At 41.7% G+C, this 26,808-nt stretch overlaps 1 protein-coding gene across 5 annotated transcripts in view; it reads left to right on the plus strand.

Annotated features, from left to right (window-relative positions):
- The first annotated feature begins 10,492 nt into the window (after positions 1-10,492).
- Positions 10,493-26,808, plus strand: part of MAST4 (microtubule associated serine/threonine kinase family member 4) — a 254,220-nt gene continuing 237,904 nt past the window's right edge. For all 5 annotated transcript variants that reach the window (XM_015848582.3, XM_015848583.3, XM_015848585.3 and 2 more), the window contains exon 1: positions 10,493-10,803. In XM_015848582.3, coding sequence (XP_015704068.2) covers positions 10,603-10,803 — 201 coding nt within the window. In that variant the 5' untranslated portion in view covers positions 10,493-10,602. The remainder of the gene's footprint in view (positions 10,804-26,808) is intronic.

The raw sequence follows: 26,808 nt of genomic DNA on the forward strand, positions 1-26,808 counted from the left end.
TTGGTCAGAGGGGACTGATTTGCAGCATCACAGCTGGCCAGCCAGGATTCCTGCTGAACCCCTCCCAAGGTGCCAACCTCCCTGCCAACACTGAATGGCAGACACTATCCTCTGGTTCCTACCCTCTGGTTCCCAGTGAACTTTCTGACCTCAGTTTTCTACTTTAGAAAAGTTAAAGAAATACTTTACATCTCTTATCATACTTAAGCATTCTATTCATTTAAGGAATTATGCTTTAACTATACAACACTATAGGGTGTTTGCATTAACTACATAAAGTATAATAGTGGATTAATAGTGGAATAACTTCCCTATGGAAAATAACTATAGTTTTTACACTTCCAGAGTTGGAGTGAAATGCTGCAGGGATCAGAGAACTCATTATTATTAACTACTTAAATCCTAATGTAACAGCTGAACTGAAAAGTTGGGTCATTTTTCATTCAGTTGAGAGATTTGTACATATTATCCTTTCCAATGCTTCTTGAGCTTTTATATCATGTCATGTATCTTTTTTCTTTTTTCTCTTTTTTTAACAGATCAAGCATTTAATCATTTGATTTGTCTAGAATCTCATTTTAGAAGTCATTATTAAATCCATCAGGACCTAGAGCAGTATTAGAATGATTTAATATCCTTAAACTTCCCCTATATTTGCTAGCACTCCTAATTATCACATTAAACATACCACAATGACAGAAAAAATGTAACACATCAAAATGATTATAAATGGTTTTGAAAACTTGAAAATATTCATTTTAAAAGGAGAAAATGTGGCTGCTGAAACAGTCTTTTTAACTACTATTTAAGGTGTCACAGAACCTCTTTTCATTTGGCTGTTGACTGCATTATTGGAAATAATTAGTTATTTTAAAGGGATGGCTGAGACAGTTTACTTGCCATCTCGTAAGCACACTTCAGAGTGCATTGTGTCATATAAATACAGAGCTAAAAGGACTTTAAAATCACTAGATAAGCTAATTAATTTTGAATAGGTCAGAAAAAAAGTTCCAATTATATGCATCATGGCTGTTAAGAAGTAGACTCACATGATAGATTATATTTCAAATATTTATTGTGTGGGCATTTGATTAATATTCCTTCATATTTGCTTGCCTTGCGGATGAACTCAGATCTGACATATCACATTAAAGCTCAATCCTTACAATGAGCATAGCAGTATTAAGTTTTGCCTGGCATTTTCTGCGACACTTACTGCTTTAAGGAGGGTGTTTCATAAAGAAATGAACTTGCTGTTGCAACAGTTCTGTGAGTGAAATAGATTTAGTCTTCATTCAAGAGGAACAGGAGTTTCAACTGCTCAAGACACACTGATGTGGTGAGCTGTGATGAAGATGCAGCAGGCCAGCTTTTCAAAGTGCTTGGTAAGGCTTACTTGAAGTTTTCCTGCATGACTTCTAATGAATATTATTGATCTTTGTTTTGAGAGAAGGAAAAAAAAGAAAAGTTATTGAATTTCTCCAAGAATTCCTGCTTTTCTTAAATTTTGTTGCCAAGTATTTTTCAAAATTTGTTTTTACATATCTTCCTCACAGTAAAACAAAGCATAGTAGAACAAAGCTTAGGATTTTACAGTTTAAGTAGGGCAAGGTAGTTAAGTAACACAAAGTAGTTAATTGACATCAAGCGAAGAGTGTTGTAGTTATTACATGTGCATTTCCATTCTTCTGTGTAACTTCTCTTCTTGCACAGCTCTCTGGGTTTTCATTATACAGCTTCATTAGATTGCTTTCCCCACCCCCTGTAGCACTCTGTTTTGCCTTATCATTCTGGACACATTTTTCAGCTTCTGTTACAAGTAAACGAGGCACCTACCTGATTGTCTCATTCCTCACCTAAATCCAATTAATCTCTGGATTACTGCCTCTCTGTACATTCAGTGGGGCAGTCTGTGAAAAGGCTGGGTGCCAAACACATCATTAAAGATCACCATACGTGCACGCTGACAGAGGTAAGCTAAGGTTTAGAAGGAAACCTCTGATATTTCATAAATTTGGAGTGCTTAACAATGCAGCTGTACCAGAGAGCTGGGCCAGGCCGACATGGAGGGCAACCAGCCACAACTGGAGCCTGAAACCTCACACAAATGGTTCACCGTGGCTCTTCGGTCTCAGCCTGGCTTCTTGTTAGAAGTACTAACAAGAATTTTGGGATCCAGGGATTGCATGCAGGTTATACCAAGGGATACATCCTAGTGCCTGACTCCTGTAGCCTGTAGCATTTATGTGTTTTTTTGCCCTGATATCTTGCTTTTTTTTCCTTTTCAACAGTTTCTGTGTGTATCAGTTGCATCTGCACACTTCTGTCCATGTTTTTGCTCAGACTCACCTTGTGCTCTTCTCCTTGCAGTGGAGACCAGCCTTCCTCTTCTACTCCTTTCACTTCCTGTCACTTTGGGTCTGTATGCCCTTTGCTATACGGATTTGGTTGTAACAACTATGAAAGCACAGGAGAGATGCTCCATGACAACATTTAGCATTCTGAAAAGCAGGCTTAGCTCAGCATTCTTGACTCTTATGCTTGGGTGGAAAGCACACTTATTTCACACAACCTTTGGGTGGTTTTCAGCATACAGAAAGATGTTTTTATTCTGGTCCTAAATGAACAAAGCTATGTCTATTGTCAAATCTGGCTAGATTCTCACAGTGATGCTTAAATCACACCCCTGAATGATACTCCCACCAAACCGTGTTTCTTGTCCTAGAGCACAAAAGCCCAGGAGCTTTATATTGAACTGCTGTGGAAATTGTTGTGATGGTTCAACAATGGATTAACCAGCATGTTATTCCTGGGAACTGGTTGAATGGCTTTGGTTGACAATTCTGCAATTAAAATAATGATAATTAAAAAATTCTACAACTATACTAACAAAACATATTGATTACAACCTCAGCTAAACTGTCATCATAGAAAACTTCTTGTTGAATGGGTTGCATAATGATAAGCAATCCATGACAGATAGGTACGATACTGAAAGTGTTGGGCAACCCCATGACCACATTTCAATCTGGTATAAACAATGAATCAGTCTTTCAATATACATCCCTAGTTTTGACATACTTCTTAATTTGCTTTTGCTAGAAAAGCTTAAACCCCATGCATCCGTTCCCCTCTGTTCAAGGCTTTCAGAGAGACAAGAAGTGTCCTCCTCTGCTGAACCTGGATGTACTGCTATTGAAAGTAGTTAATGGGGGGGGGGAGTTGTGCTTCTAACAGAAGTGACAAATTTATTTGATTATAAAGTAAAAGCCTGTGTTAAAAACAGTGACAGTGGTTCATACAGGTAACTTTTTTATTAATGCGTAAGATTATATTTTTCAGCCTGGATGGTTTTACTGTAACTCTGAGGTCTGGGAATCAGTGCATCCTCTACCAGAATCATTAATTACAACAAAGAAAAACCAGCACTGGGGAAGCATAAACTCTCAGCGCTTAATAAATGAAGACAAGTTTGTTTAAGTGCTTCAAATTTATTATGTTGTTGCTGAAAACAGGCAAGAAAGATGAAGTACTACATATGCAAAGATAATTAGGAGCATGAAAATCAATACTTAGAGAAGAGAAAGGGAAAGGGAAGGAAAGGTAACATACTGAGAAGGTGCAAATTAATTGCCATCAAATTTGTTGATATTGAAACTGATGAATTATGAAATTAACTATAGAAATTGCATTTATGCATATGAATATTGCATTACTTCAAAATACTGTTGCTATTTATTTTTGAATCTTCTACTAATTTTTTGTGTGGGAGAAAAATTAGTTTTTGTAGTACGTTTGAGAGTTTGGTTGAGTTTCCAGAATCCAGAATTATCTCCTTGGCTATGAATCCATCTGGCACTGGCCCTTAATTTTTTCCACAACTCATATTAGCCAAATGTGCAATAATGTCTAATACTTTCACAGCTAGCTGCCTCAGATTATCTTCCTACATAAAACCAATCTGATTTCAGAAGATCTGTAAGCCTCTAGGGACTTTATGTTGTTTTTTATCAGTCTGACTTTCAATTTTATTTATATTTATTTTTTCTTCTTCTTCTTTTTTTTTTTTTTTTTTTTTAAGGTATTTACCATTTCCGACTATCTGGAACACAAAAAATAGAACTGAATTTTTAACACACAATCTTTGTACAGGCTGAAAGTTTCCTATATCCCTATTAATTGGTGTTTTTATTTGAAACTGTTGGGTACTGATATAAAATATTGAGTTTTGAGATTTTGGTAGTAAGTGAATCTAAGAATATGGATTTGACAACTTCAGCTAACAAAACCCTACTTTTAAACACCTTTTTTTTCAGACTTAACTATCATAGTATTACACTACTCATTAGGCAGGTAAAACATATAAAAACAGCTGAAAACCTTATATTTTTGTCAACAGACCAATGGTTGCAGAATAGTACTAAAGACAGAATTTGTCCATCAACAAATCAAATAAAGACCAAATTTTTGTCTAGAATCCACTGAATTAGTACTTTTGTTTATTCCATACATTTCATAAAACCTGGTCCAAGATCCATAAGATCCAGAGACCAAGCATCCCTCTTGATGGCAACAAGCTGCCACTGCAGATTAGGTAAGCAGAGAATTCAGTTAGATTTAGAAAACCTTTGTCTCATGAGCATGCTTATATAAACATGGGAATGATGGGTACAGAGTTTCTTCTTTATTGTCTTCCCTAGAAATGTAATTGAAAACTCAGTTTTGATACATGGTAGGACATAAATACAGCCAACTAAAATAAGAACGATAGGAAAAAGAAAACTAAACCCCTCTGTAACATGACTTTACTTAAAAATATTTGAAATATTGAAGAATGTTTTTGATATTAACATCTATGGCAAAGCAATACATGGAAAAAAGCAAATCAACAACCCCCCTCAAACAAAACAAAACAAAACAAAACAAAACCCACCCAGAACTGTTTTCTAATTCTGGTAGACTGAGAAAGTAAAAATTAGCTTTCAAATGTTTTACTTTATGCATAAGATATGTGTGCTAAAAATCAAATGCATCTTCACAGATCCGTCACAGATTCGTGACATTTTGAGTTTTTGGGAGAAGATGGTCATAGATATTAATGGGAGAAAGAACAAGACACACTGCAACTTGGAATATTCATCCTATGTATATGATGTTCGATAGATCCTTAGCTGTTCTATTAGCTTTTATTAGCTTATGTTCTTTAGCTTTTATTCTTTCTGTGAGCAAGGCTGTCTGAACAAACAAAACAACGGCACGCATATATTGTGGCTCCATTTTTAGGGCTCCCACACAGTAGTTGATTTCTCTGAGAAAATCACAGCTTTTCCCCAAGCACAGTTCCTGCTCTCTGTAGGAATTGTGAGGCCTGGGATGAGGGCAGGGAGAGCTCAGAAAAACCTCGTGGGCTGCCTCAGACCCGTTTCTGCCTCAGTTGTTGCCATGGAGCTTTGGAGAGCCTGACAATTCAGGGCAATCACTGGATCTCATATTCATTCCCCATTTTCATGTTGATTTTTAAAGAGGCTCTGGCTAATGTTTGACATGGAGGATTTCTGTCCACAAACTCAGTGGCCTATACCAACACTGTCAACTAGGGCCTTAGCGTTTAAGGATAGGATGTCGGATAGACAGCTGAGGACTTCTGTGCCCTCCCAGGGAAGTCCACCAGCCCTGTCAGCCTGGAAAATCAAGGCATTTCTCAGAGTAGAGGTGTAAGTTAGTTTTACTGTATTTCTATCGGGCTGGAAGTTAAAGCATGGTTTTGCAACACTAAAGAGAGTGATCAGAATACAGCATGGAATGCAGCCATGCTGCTCTTGTTTATATTTAGTGTTCCATAGCTGCTTCTCAGCTAGACCATGAGGCTGGCTACGTAGCCATAGCACCGCAAGGGTCTCAAAACCCCCTCAATTCTCCCTATTCTATCTGCACCTGGAGTTTTGGTTAGCTCTAATTTCCATCCTGAGCCTGAACCATATGTTCCTGTCTCTCTGTTCTTTGTCTTTGACGGACACTAGGATATTGTGTGGTAAAATGAGAAATGATAATTTCCTTCCTCCTTCTCTGGTTGCAGAACTGTGAAGGAGCAATGGTAACCTTTGTTAAAATGTGCTGTGTGAAGCAATAGCTTTTCAACAGTTTCATGGGCATCATAATATTTAATTTTGTATTAAAAACAGACTTCATAAAGTGGAGTGTGAATTTGAAAACAGGGCTCTTCAACTGAGTAATATTCCTGTCATATGCCAGTTGGTAACGAGCATGTGCCAAACTCATGCTGCTCTTCCCTGCTGCTGGTGCACTGCTATATGCCTCTGCCACACATATGTTGTGGAGGGGAGGGAGAATTTGTGGAAGGCTTCTTGCTCAAGGGTTATCCATCAACAGCTCTAGTGCTTCTGTCAGCAGGACTTGTGCAATACATCTCTTCCAATTCAGGATATGCCACGATTCTATGCCATGAGAAAGTCTGCAAGATTCACTGCTGGTACATTTCTGTGTCTGAAGTCAAATTAAGACAGTATCACTTCTGCTGGTCCCTGGCAGAGCACCACCTGACAGCCTCCGCGAACCTGCCTGAAGCTGAGAGCAGGGCTTACTGATGATTAGTCACAGTGATGTGACCCCACAGCAATGCCTTGGGGGGGACCTGATCAGTGGGGCTTGCTTCCCCTCTTCCCACACAACTTTCTGACTCCCTGTGATCCATAATGGCCCAAGGAGTGTCGGGCCTAATTCTTGTTTTTTACCCTGAAGGTATGAGAACTTTAAATGTCAAAGTATAAACACTTGCTAGAGGTTTCCTCTAAGCGTGATTTCCTGCAGGTCTCCTGACAGTGATTCATGCACTGCTCATGCAGCTCCTCAAGTTCCAATAATCAGGGAGGGTGTCTAGCAGTTATTCTGTTCAGTCCTGATCACATCATCTCTAGCTGACAAGTTGGTAGCACTCCTTGGACTTGATGAAAGCACCTGCAGTAGGTGGAGGCCCATGGCAGCTATTTTTTCCCCTTTGGCAGGGATACCTTAGATTGGGAGCACAGTTAATATACAATACATTATGTTTTTCTTGGGTTTATTGAATGTTCCACTGACTATTTCTGTTCAGGCAAGTACCCACTCTTGAAAGGATTTACAGGGTGGCACGACCAGTCTGTTAAGGCCTCTTGAGATTATCTGCATCTCATCAGCATATTCACATGCCCTTGTTTCATGTTCTGCAGGTGCCACAGAGAGTAAACTGTTCTTTGCCTTCATTGTCATAAAAAGCTCTTGAAAGAAGAGAGAGAGAGACTCCAAATTGATTCCCTTGGGAAGGCATGAAGTGGCTTCTGCTTCCTCTGAAGTAGGAAATTCCCTCTATGCTATGACCTAAGGGCACCCTCAAATGCAAGAAAGGACTTCCAAGCTGTGTTGCGTGCTTGATGTTGCCTGCCCTAGCCCAAGGTCAGGAGCTGCAGTTGTGTTGTTTTATCTGCTGCCAACCCATTGCTGTGATCACCATCCATTCCATGGATGCAAATATGTTGTATATCACCAAATAAAACCTTTTGAATTCACCATATTGGATAGTGCTTGAGAGAAGCACTACAGATGTAGAGCATATCAAGTAAGAAGTTAAGATGGTCTTCAGGGCTCCACAGAATAGGTTTTCAGTAAATCTGAATTCCAAAGAAAAGCACTCTGATTCTGGAGAGGAACACACATAAGTGAATACTTCTGATGGCCCACTTTCTGCTAGTACTGCAGGCACACAGCTTATTATTATTTTTTTTATTTTTTCTAAAGGTAAGGCAGGAACAGAAGTGAATGAACCACCTCTTACAGTAAGAGCGTGCTAATGAAACATTTATACATCACCAGTGCAAAAGTCTGGAATTAAAAATTGAAAAGCCTATTCACATTACAATTTGCTTTCAGGATTGGCACTAATTGGCAATAGGGCTGGCAGCCTCCAGAGGGAGGGCAAGAACTGAATGAGCACGACGACCTACCCATTCAGAGAAGGGGTGCTCCCAGGTCAGCTTGATGCACAGGCACTATGCAGAGGGGAAGCAACAAGCTGCTACTGCCGCAGTGCAGCTCCTTTATTCAGAGTGGCCTGCACTTGCCAGAGCTGTAGGTCCTCTCTGGGGAATTTCTCAGGTGCTAACTCTGCTCTCTCAGTTTCTGAAAAAATGTGAAAAAAAGTCCAGTAACAAAACCCATATGTATCTCCTTATGTCTCTCATGCTGTCTGTTGTATAGATATGATGTACTGACCATGCTTCTACACCTCTTGCTTCTTTTTCCAGTACTTACCTTACACCTGGTATACACATGCCAAACTTATTAGCCTGTCATTCCTCAATTAAGCTCATGGGGAGGAGGTGTGATGATCTGGAACGGAGGGGTAGCAGGAGGAAGAGAGCCCTTCCTTGCCTGGAGCACGGAACAGGAGGAGGAAGGAGCATCTGCTGCAGCTACAAGCAGGAGGCTGCTGCCTGTACTGGGAGGTCAGAAAGGGAAAGCTGAGCAGGATGCCTCCACCAGGCAAACTCAGTGCCTAGCAAGAGGTACTCAAAGCTTACAAAAGCTTGACCATCTTCTTAAAGATGTTTTTTGGAATTATCAAGTTATGCCTCATAGTCAGAGTTTTGCCATTGAAGTGCATTACTTATCTGTGGCAGTGAAGTATAAGCAATGCTTTCACCAGGACTGAAAATGTTGTAAAATTTTATATTTGCAGCTTTATCTTTAGCTCATGGTAGCAACTTAAGGCAGCACAGCACTCCCATGTTTAAGGTAATGCCAGCAGAGCATGCAGTCCTGCAGAGTCTGTAGGCCAGGGCAGAACAGTACTCTCTCTTGTCTCAATAACTCTAGGGATGATATTAAAAATCTTGAGTGCTTTCTTGAATTTCAATTTATGGCATATATTGGAGCAGTGACTATTCTGACATTTTCCTTGCTGCCTCCAAATTACAGGGGCTCTTCTGGCTGCTGGTAATGGCTATGCAGAAGCACGTTGGCTGAGCACGGTTCTCCCTAGACTTGTCTCATGCAGGAAGAGAAAATGACAAAAAACTTCAACACTGCTTTTTACCACCTGGCAATTTTCTTACACATTTCAAATTCACAGGTAGGAAATTAAGCCTGTTATTCTGCTATGAGAATGACACTGAGCTGGAGCCTGGTGGACAGGAGGCATGAAGAGGACCCAGGCATTACAGGAAGTCCAGCATCTGTAGGTGCATGAATGACGTACAGGACCTGGAGTACTGGAACAGAACTTCTGCATGGCTAACACAGGTGTCACGGTTAGGATTAGAGTAGAATTTGTCTGTAATTAATTCAGCCATAATTGTTATTTTCTCTGTGTGTGTGTTTTGTGCATATAGCTCATGTTCTCCTTCCACAACATAGATGTATTGACAAATTTCTGAGTCAGATTCTGTCCCAAATGACTGTTCCAATCTTCTCACCTAACAAACTAACTTTTAGGAACTTTAAGAGCCTGATCTGAACAATGCAAGAAACCACAAAGAATTATCAGCATGGTTAGAACCTGCTTTCCTGCTTAAATCTCATTCTGAGCAGAGGATTCAGATCTAGGAAATTTTATATTTATTCTTCTGCCCAGTATCCACATAGCCATAATCCATAGAGCCATTATAACATCATTATTTCTTTTTCCATTTGCCATCTGGGAATGCTAGATAATGGTCAAATAACAAATCTGAAAAAGGGGACAGTACTTGCCTTCTGTTTCCTACTCTCATTATCCACATATTGTGTTAATTAGAACACTTCAATAACAACTCTGAGCTCACATTTCTGTAAAATGAAGATGATATCTGCTCCACAGCAATGCTTTGGGACTTCATTCATTACCAAAGCACTTAATCTGTTTTGATTCCACAGTTGGATTAGCCCAGGGGACCTCGGGCTGCACAGGCATCAGCAAGCAAGGGGCTGGTGTGTGTGCGTATATATGCTGTATGTGTACAGAACGATTCTAGTACACCAGTAGAAGACCTCCGTTATCATTACAGACAACTCAGGTGTCTATGGAAAAGAATATTTTAAAGGAATATTTTAAAAAACGCTATTTAAAAAATTGTCAGGGCAACCGCTGAGGCCCTTAAAGATGAAGGCATTCTCTAGGGAGGATTTGCAAAGCTTCCAGGTGCCTAACTCCTATGATCTACTTTGGTGTGACTGCCTTTGAAAGCCGTCCACAAATCCCAGTGCCAGCGTCCGTTTCAAAGTCAAATCCCCAAACGGACCTCGTTCGCTTCAAGACGCCGACGAGGTATCTCGCAAACGGCACGGAGCTGGCGTGAGCTGCCGGCAGCTTCTTTTCCATAGGGGCACAGGGAGGAGAAAACCCTACCGCCGTGCTAACGCCGCTCCTTCTGCCAGCGCTCCCTCCCCGCAGCATCACACCGCCCTGCCCGCCGCTGCCGCCCCCGCCCCGCTACCTGCCGGCCGCCCCGCCCCGCCGCCTGGCTCCTCCCGGGCAGCCTCCGCCTCCCGCCGCCCGGGGAACGCGGCGCGTCGTGGTTCGGCTCGGAGCAGCGCTGCGGGGGGCGGTGAGCGCGCTCGGAGCCTCGGGCCATGGCGGAGAAAGTTTCGATGGCTGCTGAACGGCCGCGGGCCGCCGGATCCTCTTGCTCCGGCTCTTCCTCCGGCTCCGAAACTCTGTCCGAGGAGGGAGAGCCCGGCGGCGGGGCGGCGGCGGCTCCCGGCGCGGAACGGGCGAGCGGCAGCGGGAGGACGGACGAGGACGATGCTTCGCTGGAGGAGCGCGATGAGGAGGTGCGGGGGCGAGCGGGTCGGCACGGCACGGCACGGCACGGCACGGCACGGCACGGCGTGCAACGGGACGAGCGGCTGCGAGCCCCGGTGCCACGCTCCGCAGCTTCGTCCGCTGCCCCTGCCTCTTCTGGCTGCGGTGCTGCAGCAAAAGGGCTTGCGGCTCTCTGGATATCTTTATTTTTCATTGCATGTGTGTATATACATGTATATATGTGCATATATACGTACGTGGTGGGAGTGAGTGTTGTTTAAGGCGATCCTGCTGATGCTAGCGTATCACCTTTGGGTAGCGTTGCTCTAGAGCAAACTCCTCAATGTCAGACGGAAGTGATGGGCAAGGCTTCTGAACTACGGTAATCCTCTTGGGAGAGCTAATGACAGCCCATGGATTATGGCAGAGCTCCGTGGGTGATAGATCCGTACGTGATAGCGGCTCGGCGTGCTGTGCCTCTGCTCTGCTCTTGGCCCTGCTGCAACGCTGTGTAACATACGTTTGGAAATAATTCCCAAACCCAAAAGCCTGTAGTACAGCAAAATCGCCCTGTTGTGTCTGAGACAGCATTTTTATTGTTTTTGTGCGGTGTGCGCTCCTTTAAGGTGTTTCTTTCCGTGTCCTCAGACCACACATGTTGTTCTGCCCGGCTGCTGCCTCCCATTGCCCTTATTAACCACCCCGTGCCCACTTAAGTGCAGGGCAGAGTTCCCTCTCACTGTGGACAATTTCAAAGTTTCCTTTTTGGTGATATTTCTTTATTCATTGCCTTCAAAACGTTGTGCAAAAGCTTTTTGGGAGACTCTGGCATCTTTAAAGGGATGCCTGCGAGCCACAGGCTGAAGTTATTTGTAGCTTGTTTGGCTGTGGTTGCTGAGAATTCTTTCTGCACAGTAACGAGTTGTTGACGGAGCTCCCATTCCTTACTGCACCCACTGGTGCCACCTCTGTTCAGTTAATACAACTGTACGACAGTGCGGTGATGTGGATCTGAATAAAACTGTCTTTATTACCTCCTCTTCCTTCAGATACACAAACTTCAATCAGCTTCCACCCATAAAGGGTAGAGTGGATTTACAGCGCAGAGCATTATGCATGGTAGTAGTGGTAGAAGAATACATGAGGGAATATAAACTTTGTTATTACCTTATTTATTTATTTATTTATTTATTTATTTATTCATAGAGCTGTGAACTTGCTTTATTCTCCAGACAGCAGAAGCTCTGTGGGTGATGCTGGGATGCTGCTCACTGTTAGGTCATTGATACATCCATCTTCTCAGCAGGTCTTGTACACGTACTGGAGGCTGTGCTCACCACAGTGTGGTGCTGGCTGGTCCGATGCTTGGCTGATGGGTCTGCACAACTCAGTGTGGAACACACAAAGGCTGCCTGTTTAGTTAGCAGCTGCTGGCAGGCTGGTTAACTTCTGGGCAGGGCTGGTTATTTCTGTGTGCTTTGGAGATGAGATACAGGCACCTTTTGAGCTAAAAGTACAGGGACAATAAGAAAGAAGTCAGTGCTGAATTCATTGGAATTGGCAAGTTCCGTATGGTCAGTCAGATGCCTTATCTGCAGTTCATGTTACTAGAAGACACCAACATAAACTAATTTTAATGTAGTGAGGAAAGGTTGTTTGGAATATGCAACCTTAGTTCTCCCTTTCTATTCCCCCCCTTCTGGTTTACTTCGTTATCTCATAAACCTGTTTTTGTATGTGTTTTTGTGCTTTGGTTTTGCCAGTCCTTCCTTTTTAGGGTAATAAGGGCTTGCAGCTGAATGCCCGCCTGCCCACAGAGCCACCTGACAAATCAGCCTCAGTAATCATTTTTTTGTGTGTGTGCAAGGGCACCAGAATGCATTAGAGTGCAGAAATGAACCAGTGCATACTGATTTAAAGTCAAGAAATCATCAGTGTTACCTGTGCGCTGAAACCTGTGAGGGTAGTAGTGAAAGACAAGAATAAGGTCTGAGATGGGCATGCAGGTGGTTTCAGCCTTTGTGTTCTGTCTGTCAAAAAGCTGAGTGTTGAGACTTCTTGAAGATCCCATTTTCATATTGGCAACCCACTAATTATTGGCAGAGAATGAAAATGTGGATGTCCTGTCTAGTGTTATGTCTTCCGAGTCCTTTCAGTATCATAAAGCTTCAGCACTTGGTCCTGCTGTCCCAGGCTTCATTGCTCCTCTTGCCCTGTCCTTGCTGCTGCTGACTGCTTAGTATAAGTCTCTTGTTGCTGTTGGTGTTTTTTGGACTGCAGTGAAACCAAGTGTCCTGGTGCTTCTTTTGCAGCTACTTCAGTTGTCGGTATATTCTGTAGAACCACGATATATAGATTTAGTTTGAAAATAATTTTAAAGCGAGTACACTTCATGTGCTGTTCCAGTAGAACTATTTATTCCCTGTGATCCTGTATATAATACACTTGACAATTCTGACCTTGCCTCCTCCTGGATCTTTCCTTTAGACTAAACAACTCCAGTGCCTTTAATCTTTCCCTATTGCATGCGTTTCCAGATATCTGATCATTCTCACTGCTGTCTTGTGGACTTCTTCCAGCTGGTCACATCCGTCTAGAAGTGGAACATCAAAAAGCAGGATACCAGTACTCTTAAGTTAGGTCTTGCCACGGCTGATTAGAACAGGAGGATTACTTCAGATTTCTCTACAGGGGTCCTATTGTTTATATAGCCCAGGCTGCTCTTGCAGTCTGTGATGCTGTATGATTTTTATATTCTTATCTGAAGAATGATGTGAACATTTGGTTTTAGCTCAGTGAAGGGAACACGCTGCTGGTCATTTAGAAAAGCACTGTTTCTTCTATGTCCTGAAATTCAAGTGTAGGACTGAAAGATGGATAGCTGGTATTCTGAGTGCCACATCTGAAAGAGCTGACTCTGAGAAAGCAGTCTTTCCCCTCATTTCGTGTAGGCAATGGCAAATAGTAGGTTACAAGATTATGACCACTAGTTAGGAAAGCGTTTTTAGTATCGTACTGTGAGATCTCGGAGACATGAAAAGGAAACCCAGCTTTAATCTTGTGGTGGGAAGACGCTGCTTCTGGAGACTCAGTGCATTGCAATGCTGCGGATAGCAAATGCGTGACATTCAGATAAATTTGTGCAAATTATTTGCCTGTACTCTTGTGATGTAACTACCTGTGCTGATGGAAGCTGGCAAGGTTGGGACTGCATGGTGAAGAATTCATTTGATATCTCTGTGTAGTATCTGTCTGCTTTACCAGATCACACCAGACTGCAATTGTGTGGAAAGGAATAAATGCAAAATGCCCCAGGGTTTTCCTATCTTCCTTTCTGCTTCATTGCTATCTGTACACCAGTCTTCCTTCTGGCATAAAAAGAGCCTGTGAACAGGAAGCTCGTTTTATGAGGCTTATTGAAGCAAATGGTGCCAAATGTCATTGACTGCATTAGTTCCTTTCATTCTGAATGTTTTGTAGTCCTTCAGTTGAGCATGGGACGTATTCTTCATAGATGGTAGCTTCCAAATCTTGTTTCCTTGGGAAGGCTCACTTGGGTTCATCATATTTCTTTTGTGAAGGAAGGTGAAGGCAGGCTTGCCTACTTCAATAATACAAAGAATCTGAAGTTTAATTGTTTCAGAGTTTCCCTTTCTGTCAGCTGATCTACTTAAAGAGTGTGTTTTTTCTGCAAACCTTTTCACAGTAGCTGGGAATACACTTTGCTTACCATTGCAGAATATCAGCCTGGGAGGATCAGTAGTTTTTCAGAGAGAATTATATTTTGTCATATTTCAGACTATGACAACAATGTGCTTTGGTTCCAAAGCTTCTGAACCACCCAGCATCTTCTGAATTACCATACTGACTCCTCTTTTTTCATTATTGTAGGTACTGTAGATACTTCCCCCTATTGTTCTCAATTCATTCTTGCTCTGTGAACTAAATCTTTTATAAATTAAAGTGGCTGTCAGAGTTGATGGGAGTTGGTCCTACACTGAAAAAATGAGCAACACGAAAATATGTGATTTCTAATGAAAAATGTCCGCTGGCTTTTGATAAGGATTTATTCTGCTTTTCCCCTCAGTATCTAGTTGATACATATAATGTATTAAAAAAATCTTTCATTGTGTAGAAAGAGAAGTGCAAGAGCTCTATCTGTGGTTGCTTATACTGAAACACCTGCATCTTGTTCATAGTCCAATCTGTTGGGGTTTCAGGAAGAGTGTATGGTGGGAATTTGTTACTGGGAAGCTAAGCGTTTGTGTGAAAGTATTTGTAGCAGGGTGGCAGGGGTGGTGAAGAGAGTGTTGCTCTGAAAGCTGCTCCTTCATACATTTGTCCTTAAGCATATGTCTGCTAGAAAGCTACAGTACCTCCTGCATCACAGATTGTCTGCCAGATCTTCACCCCAAGAAAACTGTAACTGTCTTGATGGGGGGAGGGGATGTTGGGGGGAGGGTAGGAGAAATAAAATGCATTGAGATAAAGTATGTGATGAATGATGGTAATGCTTACATGTACATCCATATGTAGCGGAGATGGTTGCACTTCTGTCACTGTGACCCAGCTGGCAGTAATGTTTTTGTTGGTTTACTTTTCCTCCTTGTGCTTGCCCTGCTGAAGCGCTAACTGTGGGATGTGCCTTAACAGTGTGGGAGATATCACAGGACTTTTTTCCCCACCTGATTGTTTCAGACTTTCTTGTCTCTGACAGTGATGGATTGTTCCCTGTTGAAGTACACTCTGAATGCTGCAGCTACCTAGGGATGAATTGCCTAATTGCAAGAGTGTGATCTTTAGATCTCACTAAGGAACAGTAATGCAGTCATAAAACGTATATTTCTCTTTGTAAGTGTGATTGCAGTGGGATTAACTAAACACTCATCTAGCCGAGTGGAGGCTGCAAACTGTCATGTGAGCCAGAGGAACAGCACTGCCTTTGTTTTTATATATGCTTGTGATAACTTATATTCAAAGTTAAATGCTACACAACTTGCATCTGTAGGTCTGTCTCAGTGGTCATTTAGAACACTGTATTTCATTTGTTTCTAATATAAAGAATGTGTGTTTCTGTCCTGTGCAAAATTTGAAGTAAAATTATAAGGCTTGCATGTTTACGCAGTACATTGACCTTGGCTGGACACCACTTGTCCGCCAGGCTGCTGTCACACTCCCCTTCCTATGAAGGACAAGAGAAGAAAATATGGTAGGAAAAAGGCTCATGGGGTGAGAGGTGAGGATGGGGAGATCACTCAACGATTACTGTCACAAGCAAAACAGTCTCAGTATAAGAGAGACTGCTTCTCTCACATTTCTCACTCCTTTCTCCCAGGTGCTGTTCTACAGCATATTTCCTCTTTCTTAAATCTCCCCCATAACATATCCACCATTCCTCATGGCTCAGCTTGGCCAGAGATAGAGGCCACCCCTGCAACTTCCCCCCTGGCCCACCATTTCCATGTAAACCCTTACAGATGTATCCCAAAAAAACTCTGGGAAAAAGTGGGGCTCATGGATGTGGGCTTTATCTAACACTCTGTTATTGTGTTATCTGTGGGGGGTTGCCTGAGATTATTATTTTTGTGATCGTAGCAATATTTGCAGCCCTCTGAAGATTGTTTTCAAGACATTTGGTGGGCATAAATAATCCCATAACTAGAGTATCTCTGTTCTCACTTGGAGCAAGTGGAAGCTGAAGAAGCAGATTCAGGCACTGAGTTGCTTATCTGTTTTTATGTGCCAAAGAGAGGTGGGCACTTGAAAATCTCCTGTGGAGATAGAAGAAGGAGGTGATAATTCCAATCCTCAGAACAGAATTTGAATGTATTCCTGAAAATGGTTGAGTGGGTTTTTTGTACCCTTTAAATTTTACAAGGAAGAGGAAATAATCATGAAGCCAGTCTTCAGGACTCCGTGTCTGTATGTTCAACTGAAATCAAATGTGCAGAAATGTAATTTCTGAAAAGATCATGGTATATGAAGGAGAGTTTTGGTCCATTGTCATCTGTTGTCTTTGCTTAGATGACACTTTGGCTTAATGCAAGCTATATTGAACTGAGTGTCAAGAAACATGACAGCATGGTGCTTCTCTTGTACTGTGAGGAAGCTCCGTATGGTGGGGCTGCACTGCTGGCACTAACAGTTTGTGTCAAGCTGTGTTTACACAAAGGGCTGAAAGAGTCCTAGGTCTGGAGATGTGAAGTATGAGGACTGTCAAGTGCAATGTAAATGAGAGGATACTTGAGCTAGCAGGCTGAGTGGTTAGATAGTCTTCTACTGTGAGAATCTTTGTAATGAGATGCCTTTCCCCTTGGCTTTGTTGCATGTTATGCTCCTTCCCTCCTGCTCCCCGAAGCATAGATGCAGCCTCAAACATTGCCGTGCTCAAGAATTTACAGTGGTTTATCAATTTACATGGTTTATTATCTTGCTTTTTGAGTTACAGTGTGTTGGCAAACATTAACCAACAACATGCTTCTGTGCAAGGCATGAGAAGAAGGTATTTACCCTTATTCTAGGGACAAGAATCTGAAATGCAGAGTTCAGTGACTCATGAAAAGATGTGTATGAGTATGAGAAAACCAGGAATGTGAGCAAAGTTTTCTATTAAAGTTTCCTTAGTCAAAATTGTTCTGACACCAGGCAGTTTTTATATACTCAATACAGCAAAACAGTTAACAGCTTGGGAGGCAGGCTCTGTCTGTCTGCTCATTTACCCATTCAGGTCCTGTACTGTGAAATAGTTTGTTCAGCCTCTGCAGAGCCCCTTTAAAAATTCCAGTATGTGCTTCAAATAATCTACAGTCCCAACTTTTGTTGTCTTTTCTTTCATCCTTAAGATTTGTTTTGTGTGTATTTATTATTATTATTATTATTATTATTATTATTTTTAGTTTTTCACCTGTGGAGTTTAAAATTCTTTTTAAAAGAAGATTTTCGTAGTTGAGTGTTATTGAGGCTTTAAGATATATGTCTGATTGGTAGCTCTGTATGAAATGATAGGGAAGGAAGGAGGTGCAGGTACTTAAGGGCAAGCTACCTGTGAAGCTGAAAGTAAGTGTAGGAGAGTGGCAGTAAATTCTGCCCTGTTATCAAACCAGAGACTTGTCTTCACTTTTGTTTTGCAGATCCAAGTGGTTTTACTGATCCTTTTGTAGCTAAGAGGGATTCTGTGATCACACTTCTGGATGAAGAGCTGTTTTGCCGTAGCCCAGAGGCAGGTGGATAAGCTTCTTGCCCTCCTGTACAAATGTACCTAAACTGATGAGTTTGGTTTACCCAGAGGCGAACTGCCATTACGTCAGGGGTTAAAGTTTTAAGTGTTCTATTGTATAAACAGTCTGGTAGCCCTTGCCACATCCTTTCTTTCTTGAGTGCCTCGAGGTTTTGAGTGAGAACCAGGGATTAATGCAATCTTTGCTTTTTTTAGTCCCCTTAACTGACCTATGGTCTTGAACTGTTAAAGGAGACTTTTTTTTTTTCTTTTCCCTAACTATAAAATCTCCCCCAAAATGATTAAATGTTAAATGCAGATAAAAATGATAATATTTATAAATGACTACCTGTGTAACAAAGCAAGAGATGAATTCCCTGTTGCCTGGCAAAGAATCTTGTGTGTTAGAGGCATTTTGCAGTGTTGCATTTAACACTGGTGTATATCTCAATATATTCTTTTTATTTTTTTACTTACTTTTTTCTTTCAATTCCCAGAAGGCAGTGTTTGTATACTGAGTGACACTTTGCGAGGCCGTACTGCCAGGCTTACTGGACTGCACAGTTAATTGTGCCTGGACTATTAATAATCTTGTTGTTTCTAATAGCCTGGCAACTCTGAGGAAGAGAGCTGTGGGTGAATGGAGCAGATGAGCTACTGCACTAAGTTGCTAATTTGATTTTCATTGTTACCTCAGGAAACTTTTACTAGAACGTGGTAATGCTGTACCTATAGTGCAGAGGGTGCTTTTATTGTAAGGTTGTTATTCAGACTATATAACAAAAATGTCTCAGATCCCTTTCATGCAATGTTTCAGGTTTTGTGCATGGTAGGGAAGGGCAGGAGGTTCTGTACCAGAGGCATGGTGTTCTGAGCTAGCTAACAGGGTAGATTGTTTACAGAAAGTCACGGGAAAGCCTGTAGCTCAACTGGGTCTTTATGGTTTTGATAAGTGCATAGGCCAGTGTAAACCTTCAGGAGGTGTTTTAATGTGTTATCTGTGGTTCCTTCCTTTGTTCAAACACTGTTTGTTGTATTTGCGGAGCAGTGGTGATAATGTTACACCATTTAAGGGCCTGTTCTACTATTAAAGCAGCTGTTGATTTCCTGCAGTAAGCAGGGTATTGTTTTGAATATGCTGCTCAGTCCATATTCTTATAAATTCATATATGTATATAATCACATATATAATATATATATATGAATTTATAATATAAATATATTTATATTATATATATATAAATGATATATAAATATATATAAAATTTAGACATTTTATAAGAATATATTTGTCTATATAAGAATATATATGTCTAAATTACAGACTGAGCAGCTGAAACAGTGAGGAGGGGAACTTGAGCACATCTTTTTTTGACTTGGTCAGTGCAGGAGAGTGACAAGTCATTGGTGTGGTAGTTCTCAAGTGTTGAATCATGGAGCATGAGCTGAAATTACAGGTTGGGCTTGGAGTTGCACTGAATTTTTCTGAGAGAACATATGAACATATGTATTCAAACAAAGCCTGTATTTAGGTGGTTGTTAGATATCTGCTTTTCTGAGGAAGATGACAGAGGGTTGAAGAAGATCTGCTTAGTATTACCTTCCTGTCTGGCAGCTCTTTCTGTGATCTCCCCCCATTTGCTTCCATCCCAACTAAAATGCTTAGTTTTAAGTTCTCATCAGGGTACTAATGGCTCGGAGTGAAGCAACTGAAACTAAGGGTTACATAAAAGCTCTAGTCATGCAGTTAAAATAGAAGAGCTACAGGTAGGGTAATGCTGTAACACCTGACACACAAAAGGAGAAAAGAGGCTCAGTTAAGGTATAATGGCATATACTAGAGGAAAACTTTCATTGTTTTCAGTAAATCTTATGCTTCAAAACACGTAGGTATTAGAATTGTGGTAGGGGGGACATTGGGCACAAATTGACTGTATGTTAAAAATAAAAAGGCTAAAAGCCACACCATCAGGCACTGCAGGTGTAAACTTGTTTGAGGGTGAGGAGAAATACTGCATCTGAACTTTGGTATCTGAACAGCTGGGAAGTACAAGCTCCATCTTAGCTCACCTGCATGCTGCTCAAGGGAGCAGCTGTGCCAAGGGCTGCGTGGATGTACCTTGAACACTGCAGAGGAGTAGCCTTGTATGTGCCCTTGTGAACTGCAGGCAAGCAAAGACAAGTTTTATAGCTGTAGGAGCTAAAGTGCTGTAATTCCAGGTCTCCTTTCCCAATGTGTCACTCACTAAATAGTGTTTGTTGACATGGGAATTATATTAAGAAAAAGTAAATTGCAGAAACTGCAGATGGTGAATGTAGATATGTGGAGTCACAGATCAATCACTGGAAAACAAGGAGTTGGAATGAGCAAACTGAATATTGGGCTCTAACTTGGGCCAGGTCAGGAATGTTTTTCAACATATGTTAGATTCTTAGCTGTAACTAGCTCCATTTACTGAAACCTTGCATGCCATTTGCATCTGTTTTAGAAACAGTTGCTTTGTTATAATCAAAAAACTTAAATGCAGTTGTTCTCCTTCTGATTATATTAATGTCTTTCCTTCAATTCTTTCTGTATGGGAGCTTAGTGGATTATGTTGCAGAGAAGTTATTCAGTGCTAAAATTTCTTGTGTGCAGCTTCTGGAAAATGGATGCTATGGTTGTCTGGAGATGAGTCTTACATGAGGAAGGATGTAAGGAAATCCTCTTCCTACAAAACAAGTGGGACAACGGCGACAGTCTGTCCCTTGGAAACAAGTAGCACTGTGTGTGGGGGATGGATTAGCTGAATTAAACAACTGGAGCTGAGGACTGCATTTGCTCTGTGTGTGTTTTGGGGTTACTGCTTTCAGGCTAGCTTTCATGTGACACCAGTGGGCTGGTGTTCTGGTGTGCTGCCATTTGTGCAGGAATTGGGTATGTGAGGCAGTGGGAGCCTCGCTGACTTGATTGGAGCACTCGTGGGTGTGGTGTGGTGTTTTTCAGTAGCTGTTAATCTCTGTCTTCGTTATTACTGTTGAGGTAATATGCTTTCATGAGAGAATTAACAGGTGGTTGGTGTGTTAATCCTTTCTGTTCAGATTTGAGTTTGATAATTCACCTTCCACATGCCTTGCCTGTGGATTTCTGTCTGCCTAGATTTTTAACAGGAACACTCTTCCTACACGCAGTAACTCCTTGGCATCTTCCTCCTATGTTTAGGCATAGTCATTTCTAAACAGATTTGCCTGTCTCCTAGGAGACAAAGCAAAACCATTGCATATGATATTAATCCTTAAAGATGTTATATATGCATATAAGTAAACATGGAGGAATTACATTGTTTGCCTTACCCTTTAAGAGATGTGGGTAAGAGGAATGGCTTGACCTGCTTTTAATCTCTGATGGTACTGCCAACAGAAGCCTACTGCAGCATGCATTGGTGATTGTGCAGTGTTTGTACTTGTTCAGATAACATCCAAATAAAGACAGTTAAGCTGCTTAAATAAACTTGTGGGCAAAATATATTCTCCTAGCAATGGATATTTGTTTACTGTAAACATAAAGCTAGAGCACAGGCTTTAAGGACTGAAACCACCTCAGCTCTAGTGCATGAGTGTGGGACATCACTCACTGTGTAGTGGGTCAATGACATTTGTATACCAGAAGCCTTCAGAAGAAGCTTCTTGAATTTGTTCTTGATATGATGGAGTGTGTACTGACATAAGGTATATGCAGCGTGTATAGCTGTTCTTATTTAGTTTCATATTAGGATTTTTCTAAGAATAGAATCATATCAAGGAACTGTAGAATAGCCTGGGTTGAAAAGGACCATAATGAACATTTAGTTTCAACCTCACTGCTGCGTGCAGGGTTGCCAACCACCAGACCAGGCTGCACAGAGCCATTCCAAAATTATCATTCTATTCTACTGTATTATACTCGTCATGTAGTGCTCAAGTGCTCTCATGCACTGGTGATTATCCATCTTAAGTGCTTTTGTGTGGAAGTGCAGATGTGAAGTATAAACTTGTGTAAAATGTCATAAAGCAAAAAACCATACTGGACATATATACCAGTTAAGTCAAATCTTCCTTATTGTCTCTTGCGTGTGATTACGCACAGCTGTAGTGCTTATGTTCTTAAGGCTCAGTTGAATCTGTCTGAAGTTGTCAAAAGAAATCAAGTTCTGTTTTTCTTCTTTGTTTCTCTGTTACTACTGCTGTCTCGTGCTGCTGGTGACTAACGCTTGGCTTTACAGAGTTTGATCCTGCTGAGAGCAATTATAAACAAAAAACTATCTAGCCTTGCAGAATGGTGGGCTTTGTTTCTTCCCCTGGTCTCTAAAGCTGAAAGCCAGATCTATTACTCATAAACACCTGTGAAAATCCATCCTTTAGTGTGGTCTAGTAAGTGCATCTTATTCTCAGCGAAGTCCTCTTCAGAAGTTTTTGTTAACCCTCATTAAGTGCAGCAGTACTGGGTGCACATGTCCGCGTGAAAAAACACAATGTGAAAAGTCACTCTCCCTCATGTTTTGAGCTATCTTTTAGTACTGGAAAGCTGCCATGAAGTTTTCTGGGAACTTCTCCAATCTGAACAAACTCAGCTCCCTCCACCTTTCTTCACGGGAGAAGTGCTCCAACCCGCTGCTCGTCTTAGTGGCTCTCCTGTGGACTCACTCCAGCAGCTCCTTGTTATTTTTTGTGCAGGTGGCCCCATGCCTGGATGCAGTTCTGCAGGTGGGGTCTCATGAGGACAGAACAGAGGAAGACAGTCAGCTCTCCCTGCTGGCTACCCTTCTTTTGTTGCAGCCCTGGTTATAGTTGGTGTTCTGTGCTGAAAGTGGATATTGCTGATTTATGTCCTGCTTATTGTCCACCAGGACCCCCAGGTTTTGCTTTCGATGGTAAGGGCTCTCTCTGTTTTTATCGTAGCCCGTGAGCCTTTCTGTCTTATTTTCATCTATCTTCCATGGAGGAGTGAGAGAGTGACTGGATGGAGTTCTGTCAACTGGTACAGGACAGACCACTGCCTTTCTTTGTAATGTATCTGAAAAACTTGCTATGAGGAAATTGACTGGGAAAAAATGTAGTTATGTATATGTTCAAGAAGCTGATATGCTGGCAGCTGGATCTGTGCTCACTTTGCAGGTGTTTTTTTGCTTTCTTCCCTTAATGAAGCTGTATAAGTTGAGTTTACAGTCAAATGAATTTAACATGTTAAACATCACCTCTGGTAACTGAGGCAGGGTTCTTGACCTTGTATATTCTTATCTTTAATGGCGCCTTTTCTCTGGATGTGCCTGGTGCTATTGTCATATAATAGTCTGTAAATTAATTTTAATCTGAGGTAATATCTGCGTAACTACAGGTGAAAGAGGGCGTTTTCTTGTTTGCAAAGCTGATGGAAGTGGCAGCAGTGATATTGGATTTTGAATGAACGGAGCTCTTGCATCAGAGTTCAGAGCAGTTTCATTAACTTTTGATGATGTGCTATACATGTGGAATCATGCAGCTGCTTATGTGGGGAAGAATTCTGACTTCTTTATGCAGTATTTTTAGACAGGCACTGATAATATGTGTGAATTGTATTTCCAGCTTCTTTTTTTTCCTGAAGTCCTAGCAATGTTTTGATGTTGAATGGAGTTAAATCCAGATGATTACCAGTCACAAGTGATGTTCTCCAGGGGTTGGAATTGGGGCCAGTCCTATTTAATGTCTTTATTCATAATCTAGTTGAGGGGATTGAGTGCACCCTCAGTAAGTTTGCAGATGACACAAGGTTGGGAAGGAGCATTGATCTGCTTGGGGGTAGGAATGTCCCGCAGAGGGATCTGGACAGACTGAATTGCTGGGTCAGGCCAGGGGGATGGAATGCAACAAGACCAAGTGTCTAGTCCTGCACTTTGACCATAACAGTGCTGCAGGCTTCGGGCAGAGTGGCTGGATGACTCTATGGAAGAAACAGACCTGGAAGTGTTGGTCAGTGCTGAGCTAAACATGAGTCAGCAGTGTGCCTACCTGGCCTAGAAGGCCAGTGGCATCCTAGCTCATATCAGAAATGGCGTTGCCAGCAGGAGCAGGGAAGTGATCAGCTCTGTTGAGGCTACACCTTGAGTAAGATATTCACTTTGGGGCTCCTCACTACTTAAAAGACATTGAGGCCCTGGAGCATATGCAGAGAAGAGCAAAGAAGTTGGTGAGGTATCTGGATCACAAGGCTTACAAAGAACCACTGAGAAAACTGGGATTGTTCATTCTGGAGAAGAGGAGGCTCAGGGGAGACCCTACTGCTTTCAGTAACTACCTGAAGGGAGGTTGTGATGCGGTAAGGTTTGGTATTTTCTTCCATGTAACTAGCGATAGGACAAGGGAGAATGAGAATGGCCTCAAGGTGTGCCGGGGAGGTTCAGATTGGGTATGAGGAAAAATTGTAACATCTGAAAGAGTGGTGAGGCACTGGAATGGGCTGCCTGGGGAGGTGCTTGAGTCATTGTTCCTGAAGGTAGTGTTTAGATGTAGTGCTAAGAGACGTGGATTAGTGGTTGAATGTTGCTGGATGGTTGAAGTAGATGGTCTTGCAGATCTTTTCCAAACTTGGTGATTCTATGTATCTAAGTAGGTACTGGTACTGCTGAGGTCTGTAGGAGTGACTGTAAGCGAGCTGAAGTCTGGTGATTCTACAGTTGTCCTCGTAGAGCTGCAGTGTGTGTTCATCTCTCATTTGTCGTTCTGTAAGGAGCAGCAGTGATCGTTTGTACACTGAGAGTAAACAGAAACACCAGCAGGATTTTGTAATACAGAATTACATTTAGAGAATTCCAAAGTGGATTTACTTCTTGGAAATGAAGGCTGTTCGGTTTTATTCAGAGAGAAGGTAAAATAAGTCTGTTGATAAGATGGCATACTTAGATTAAAAGGAGGCTTGGAAAAACTGGATTATCAGACATAATTTACTGTCATAGTTACATACTCACTGCTGATAGTTTGTTCTTCTGGGCAGAGGGTAGATTTTTTCTTCTGGGAGTGGGCAAGTCCAGGTTAGAAGTGTAGTCATTTAAGAAGTTCCCTGCTGCCGTGGCACAGCAGCTGTATGTGGCCACAGGCCTGGGGCCATGTTTTGTTGCCTTCACTTCTCTATTTGGCCTGTGCTTTGCTTCAGCCTGCAGTGTTCACTAGCGTGGCAGATTTATCAGCTGCATTAAGGCCTTGCTATGCACTTAAGGCTATACAGAATTGTTTTTGTGGAGATGACCTTTCTCCCTCTACTGTATTTTTAGCTGATTTTTCCCCAAACTAGTTGTTGCTGTTTTTCTCTTCATTGGCTTTTGGTTTTTGCCTCAGTTCAGCTACCAATGTGTGCTGCAGGTAAGTTCTTTTTGGAGACATATAAGTTCTTTTTATAAGACATATAAGACTGAATTTTTTTCCAGGAATATCTTTTGTGTTGCAGAGAGAAAACCAGAAAAAAAAACCACAAACAAAACAGAAACATACACAGTTCCATACTACTGACTCTGAGCTTTGTTACCTGGCCATATGTAGTGTCTTTGTTAAAGTATTCTGATGACCACTATTTGACTTCGAGCTTTACTTTTCTTCACTGTGTGTACGTTCCAGGTCTGGCTGAAAAAATATATTAGCTATTTCTCTTTTCCAGTCTGTGTTAGGTATCCTGAGACTGCAACTAGTCAGTTATATGTGTCACCTGACATTTAGGATGGTGATGTTTACCTCCTTGCATGTGCACACAGAGGTTGCCCGTGGCTCTGTGTGCACTGTGTTTTTCAGCACAGGTGCTTATCTAACACATGGCAAGTATGAAGGATTCATAGCGATGCTGAACTGCTGTTGTGCAAACTGCTGCTGTCAGTCTTGTGTGTTAGTGGTAACTTCTCATCACCCAGCAATGTGCCTAAGCAGAGGGAACAGCTGCATATCCGTTCATATGCACAGCTGGCTAATGGGACAGTGATGCTGCTTAAGTACAACTCTTATCCATCTGCTTCTGGTGACATATTCAGAGCTGTCTCTTGCCTCAGCATAGGCAGGAATTTGAAAAGAGTGATGAACATCTGAGGTTGCTAAACCTTGGGACAGATTCCTGCCCTGCCTCCTTAAGCTACAGAGAGATGAGGCAAGTTGCAGCATTGTGAATTCATCTCAGTAATCAGACAACTTTCTCTGAGATACAATGGCTAAGATTGTCTACCCAAGGTGAAACACCGATTGACAAGAAAATTGAAGAAGACTCCATGTTCGCGGGGTGGAGTTGGTGGCTAGATTCAGAGAAATGGAAGAGAAAGGAATTTATTTAATCTTCTCTCCTGTAATGACTTTACAATAAACTGGTTGTGAATGTGGCTTAGAAATTCAAGTTCAGATTGCAGAGAGCTCATGAGTGCAGGTGAAACTTGTGAAGCTTGGAAAACTCATTAATTTCTGTGTCGCAGCATCCTTCTCTCTCAATTTAAGATTCTTGCAGTGTGTATCCATTACCTGTGTGCCTGTTCTGGGACAGGTTTGTGATAAACTTGCAGGAATTCTGGCTTGCTTTCTACCGACTTTCAGGTCAGCTTCCCACGTGAAGGTGAAAGTAAATTATCTGTGACCTGCTGATGCTCATCAGAGCCCACTAACGATACAGGCGTGGGTTGCTGTTTGCATTTCAGGCAGCTGTGTGATCAGAGATGCTGTGATCAGAAACTTCATTCAGACTTCATAATATGTAAGCTGAATTGTGAGTATTTCAGGTCTGGATGGGAGCATATAGGCGTCCATGCATATAGACTGCATGCTTCAGATCAGGTACAGATTAATTACTGCAATACAAGCA

This window comes from Coturnix japonica, chromosome Z (genome assembly GCF_054131305.1).
Source record: "Coturnix japonica strain WE chromosome Z, WE-NBRP24, whole genome shotgun sequence".
Lineage (NCBI taxonomy): Eukaryota > Metazoa > Chordata > Aves > Galliformes > Phasianidae > Coturnix > Coturnix japonica.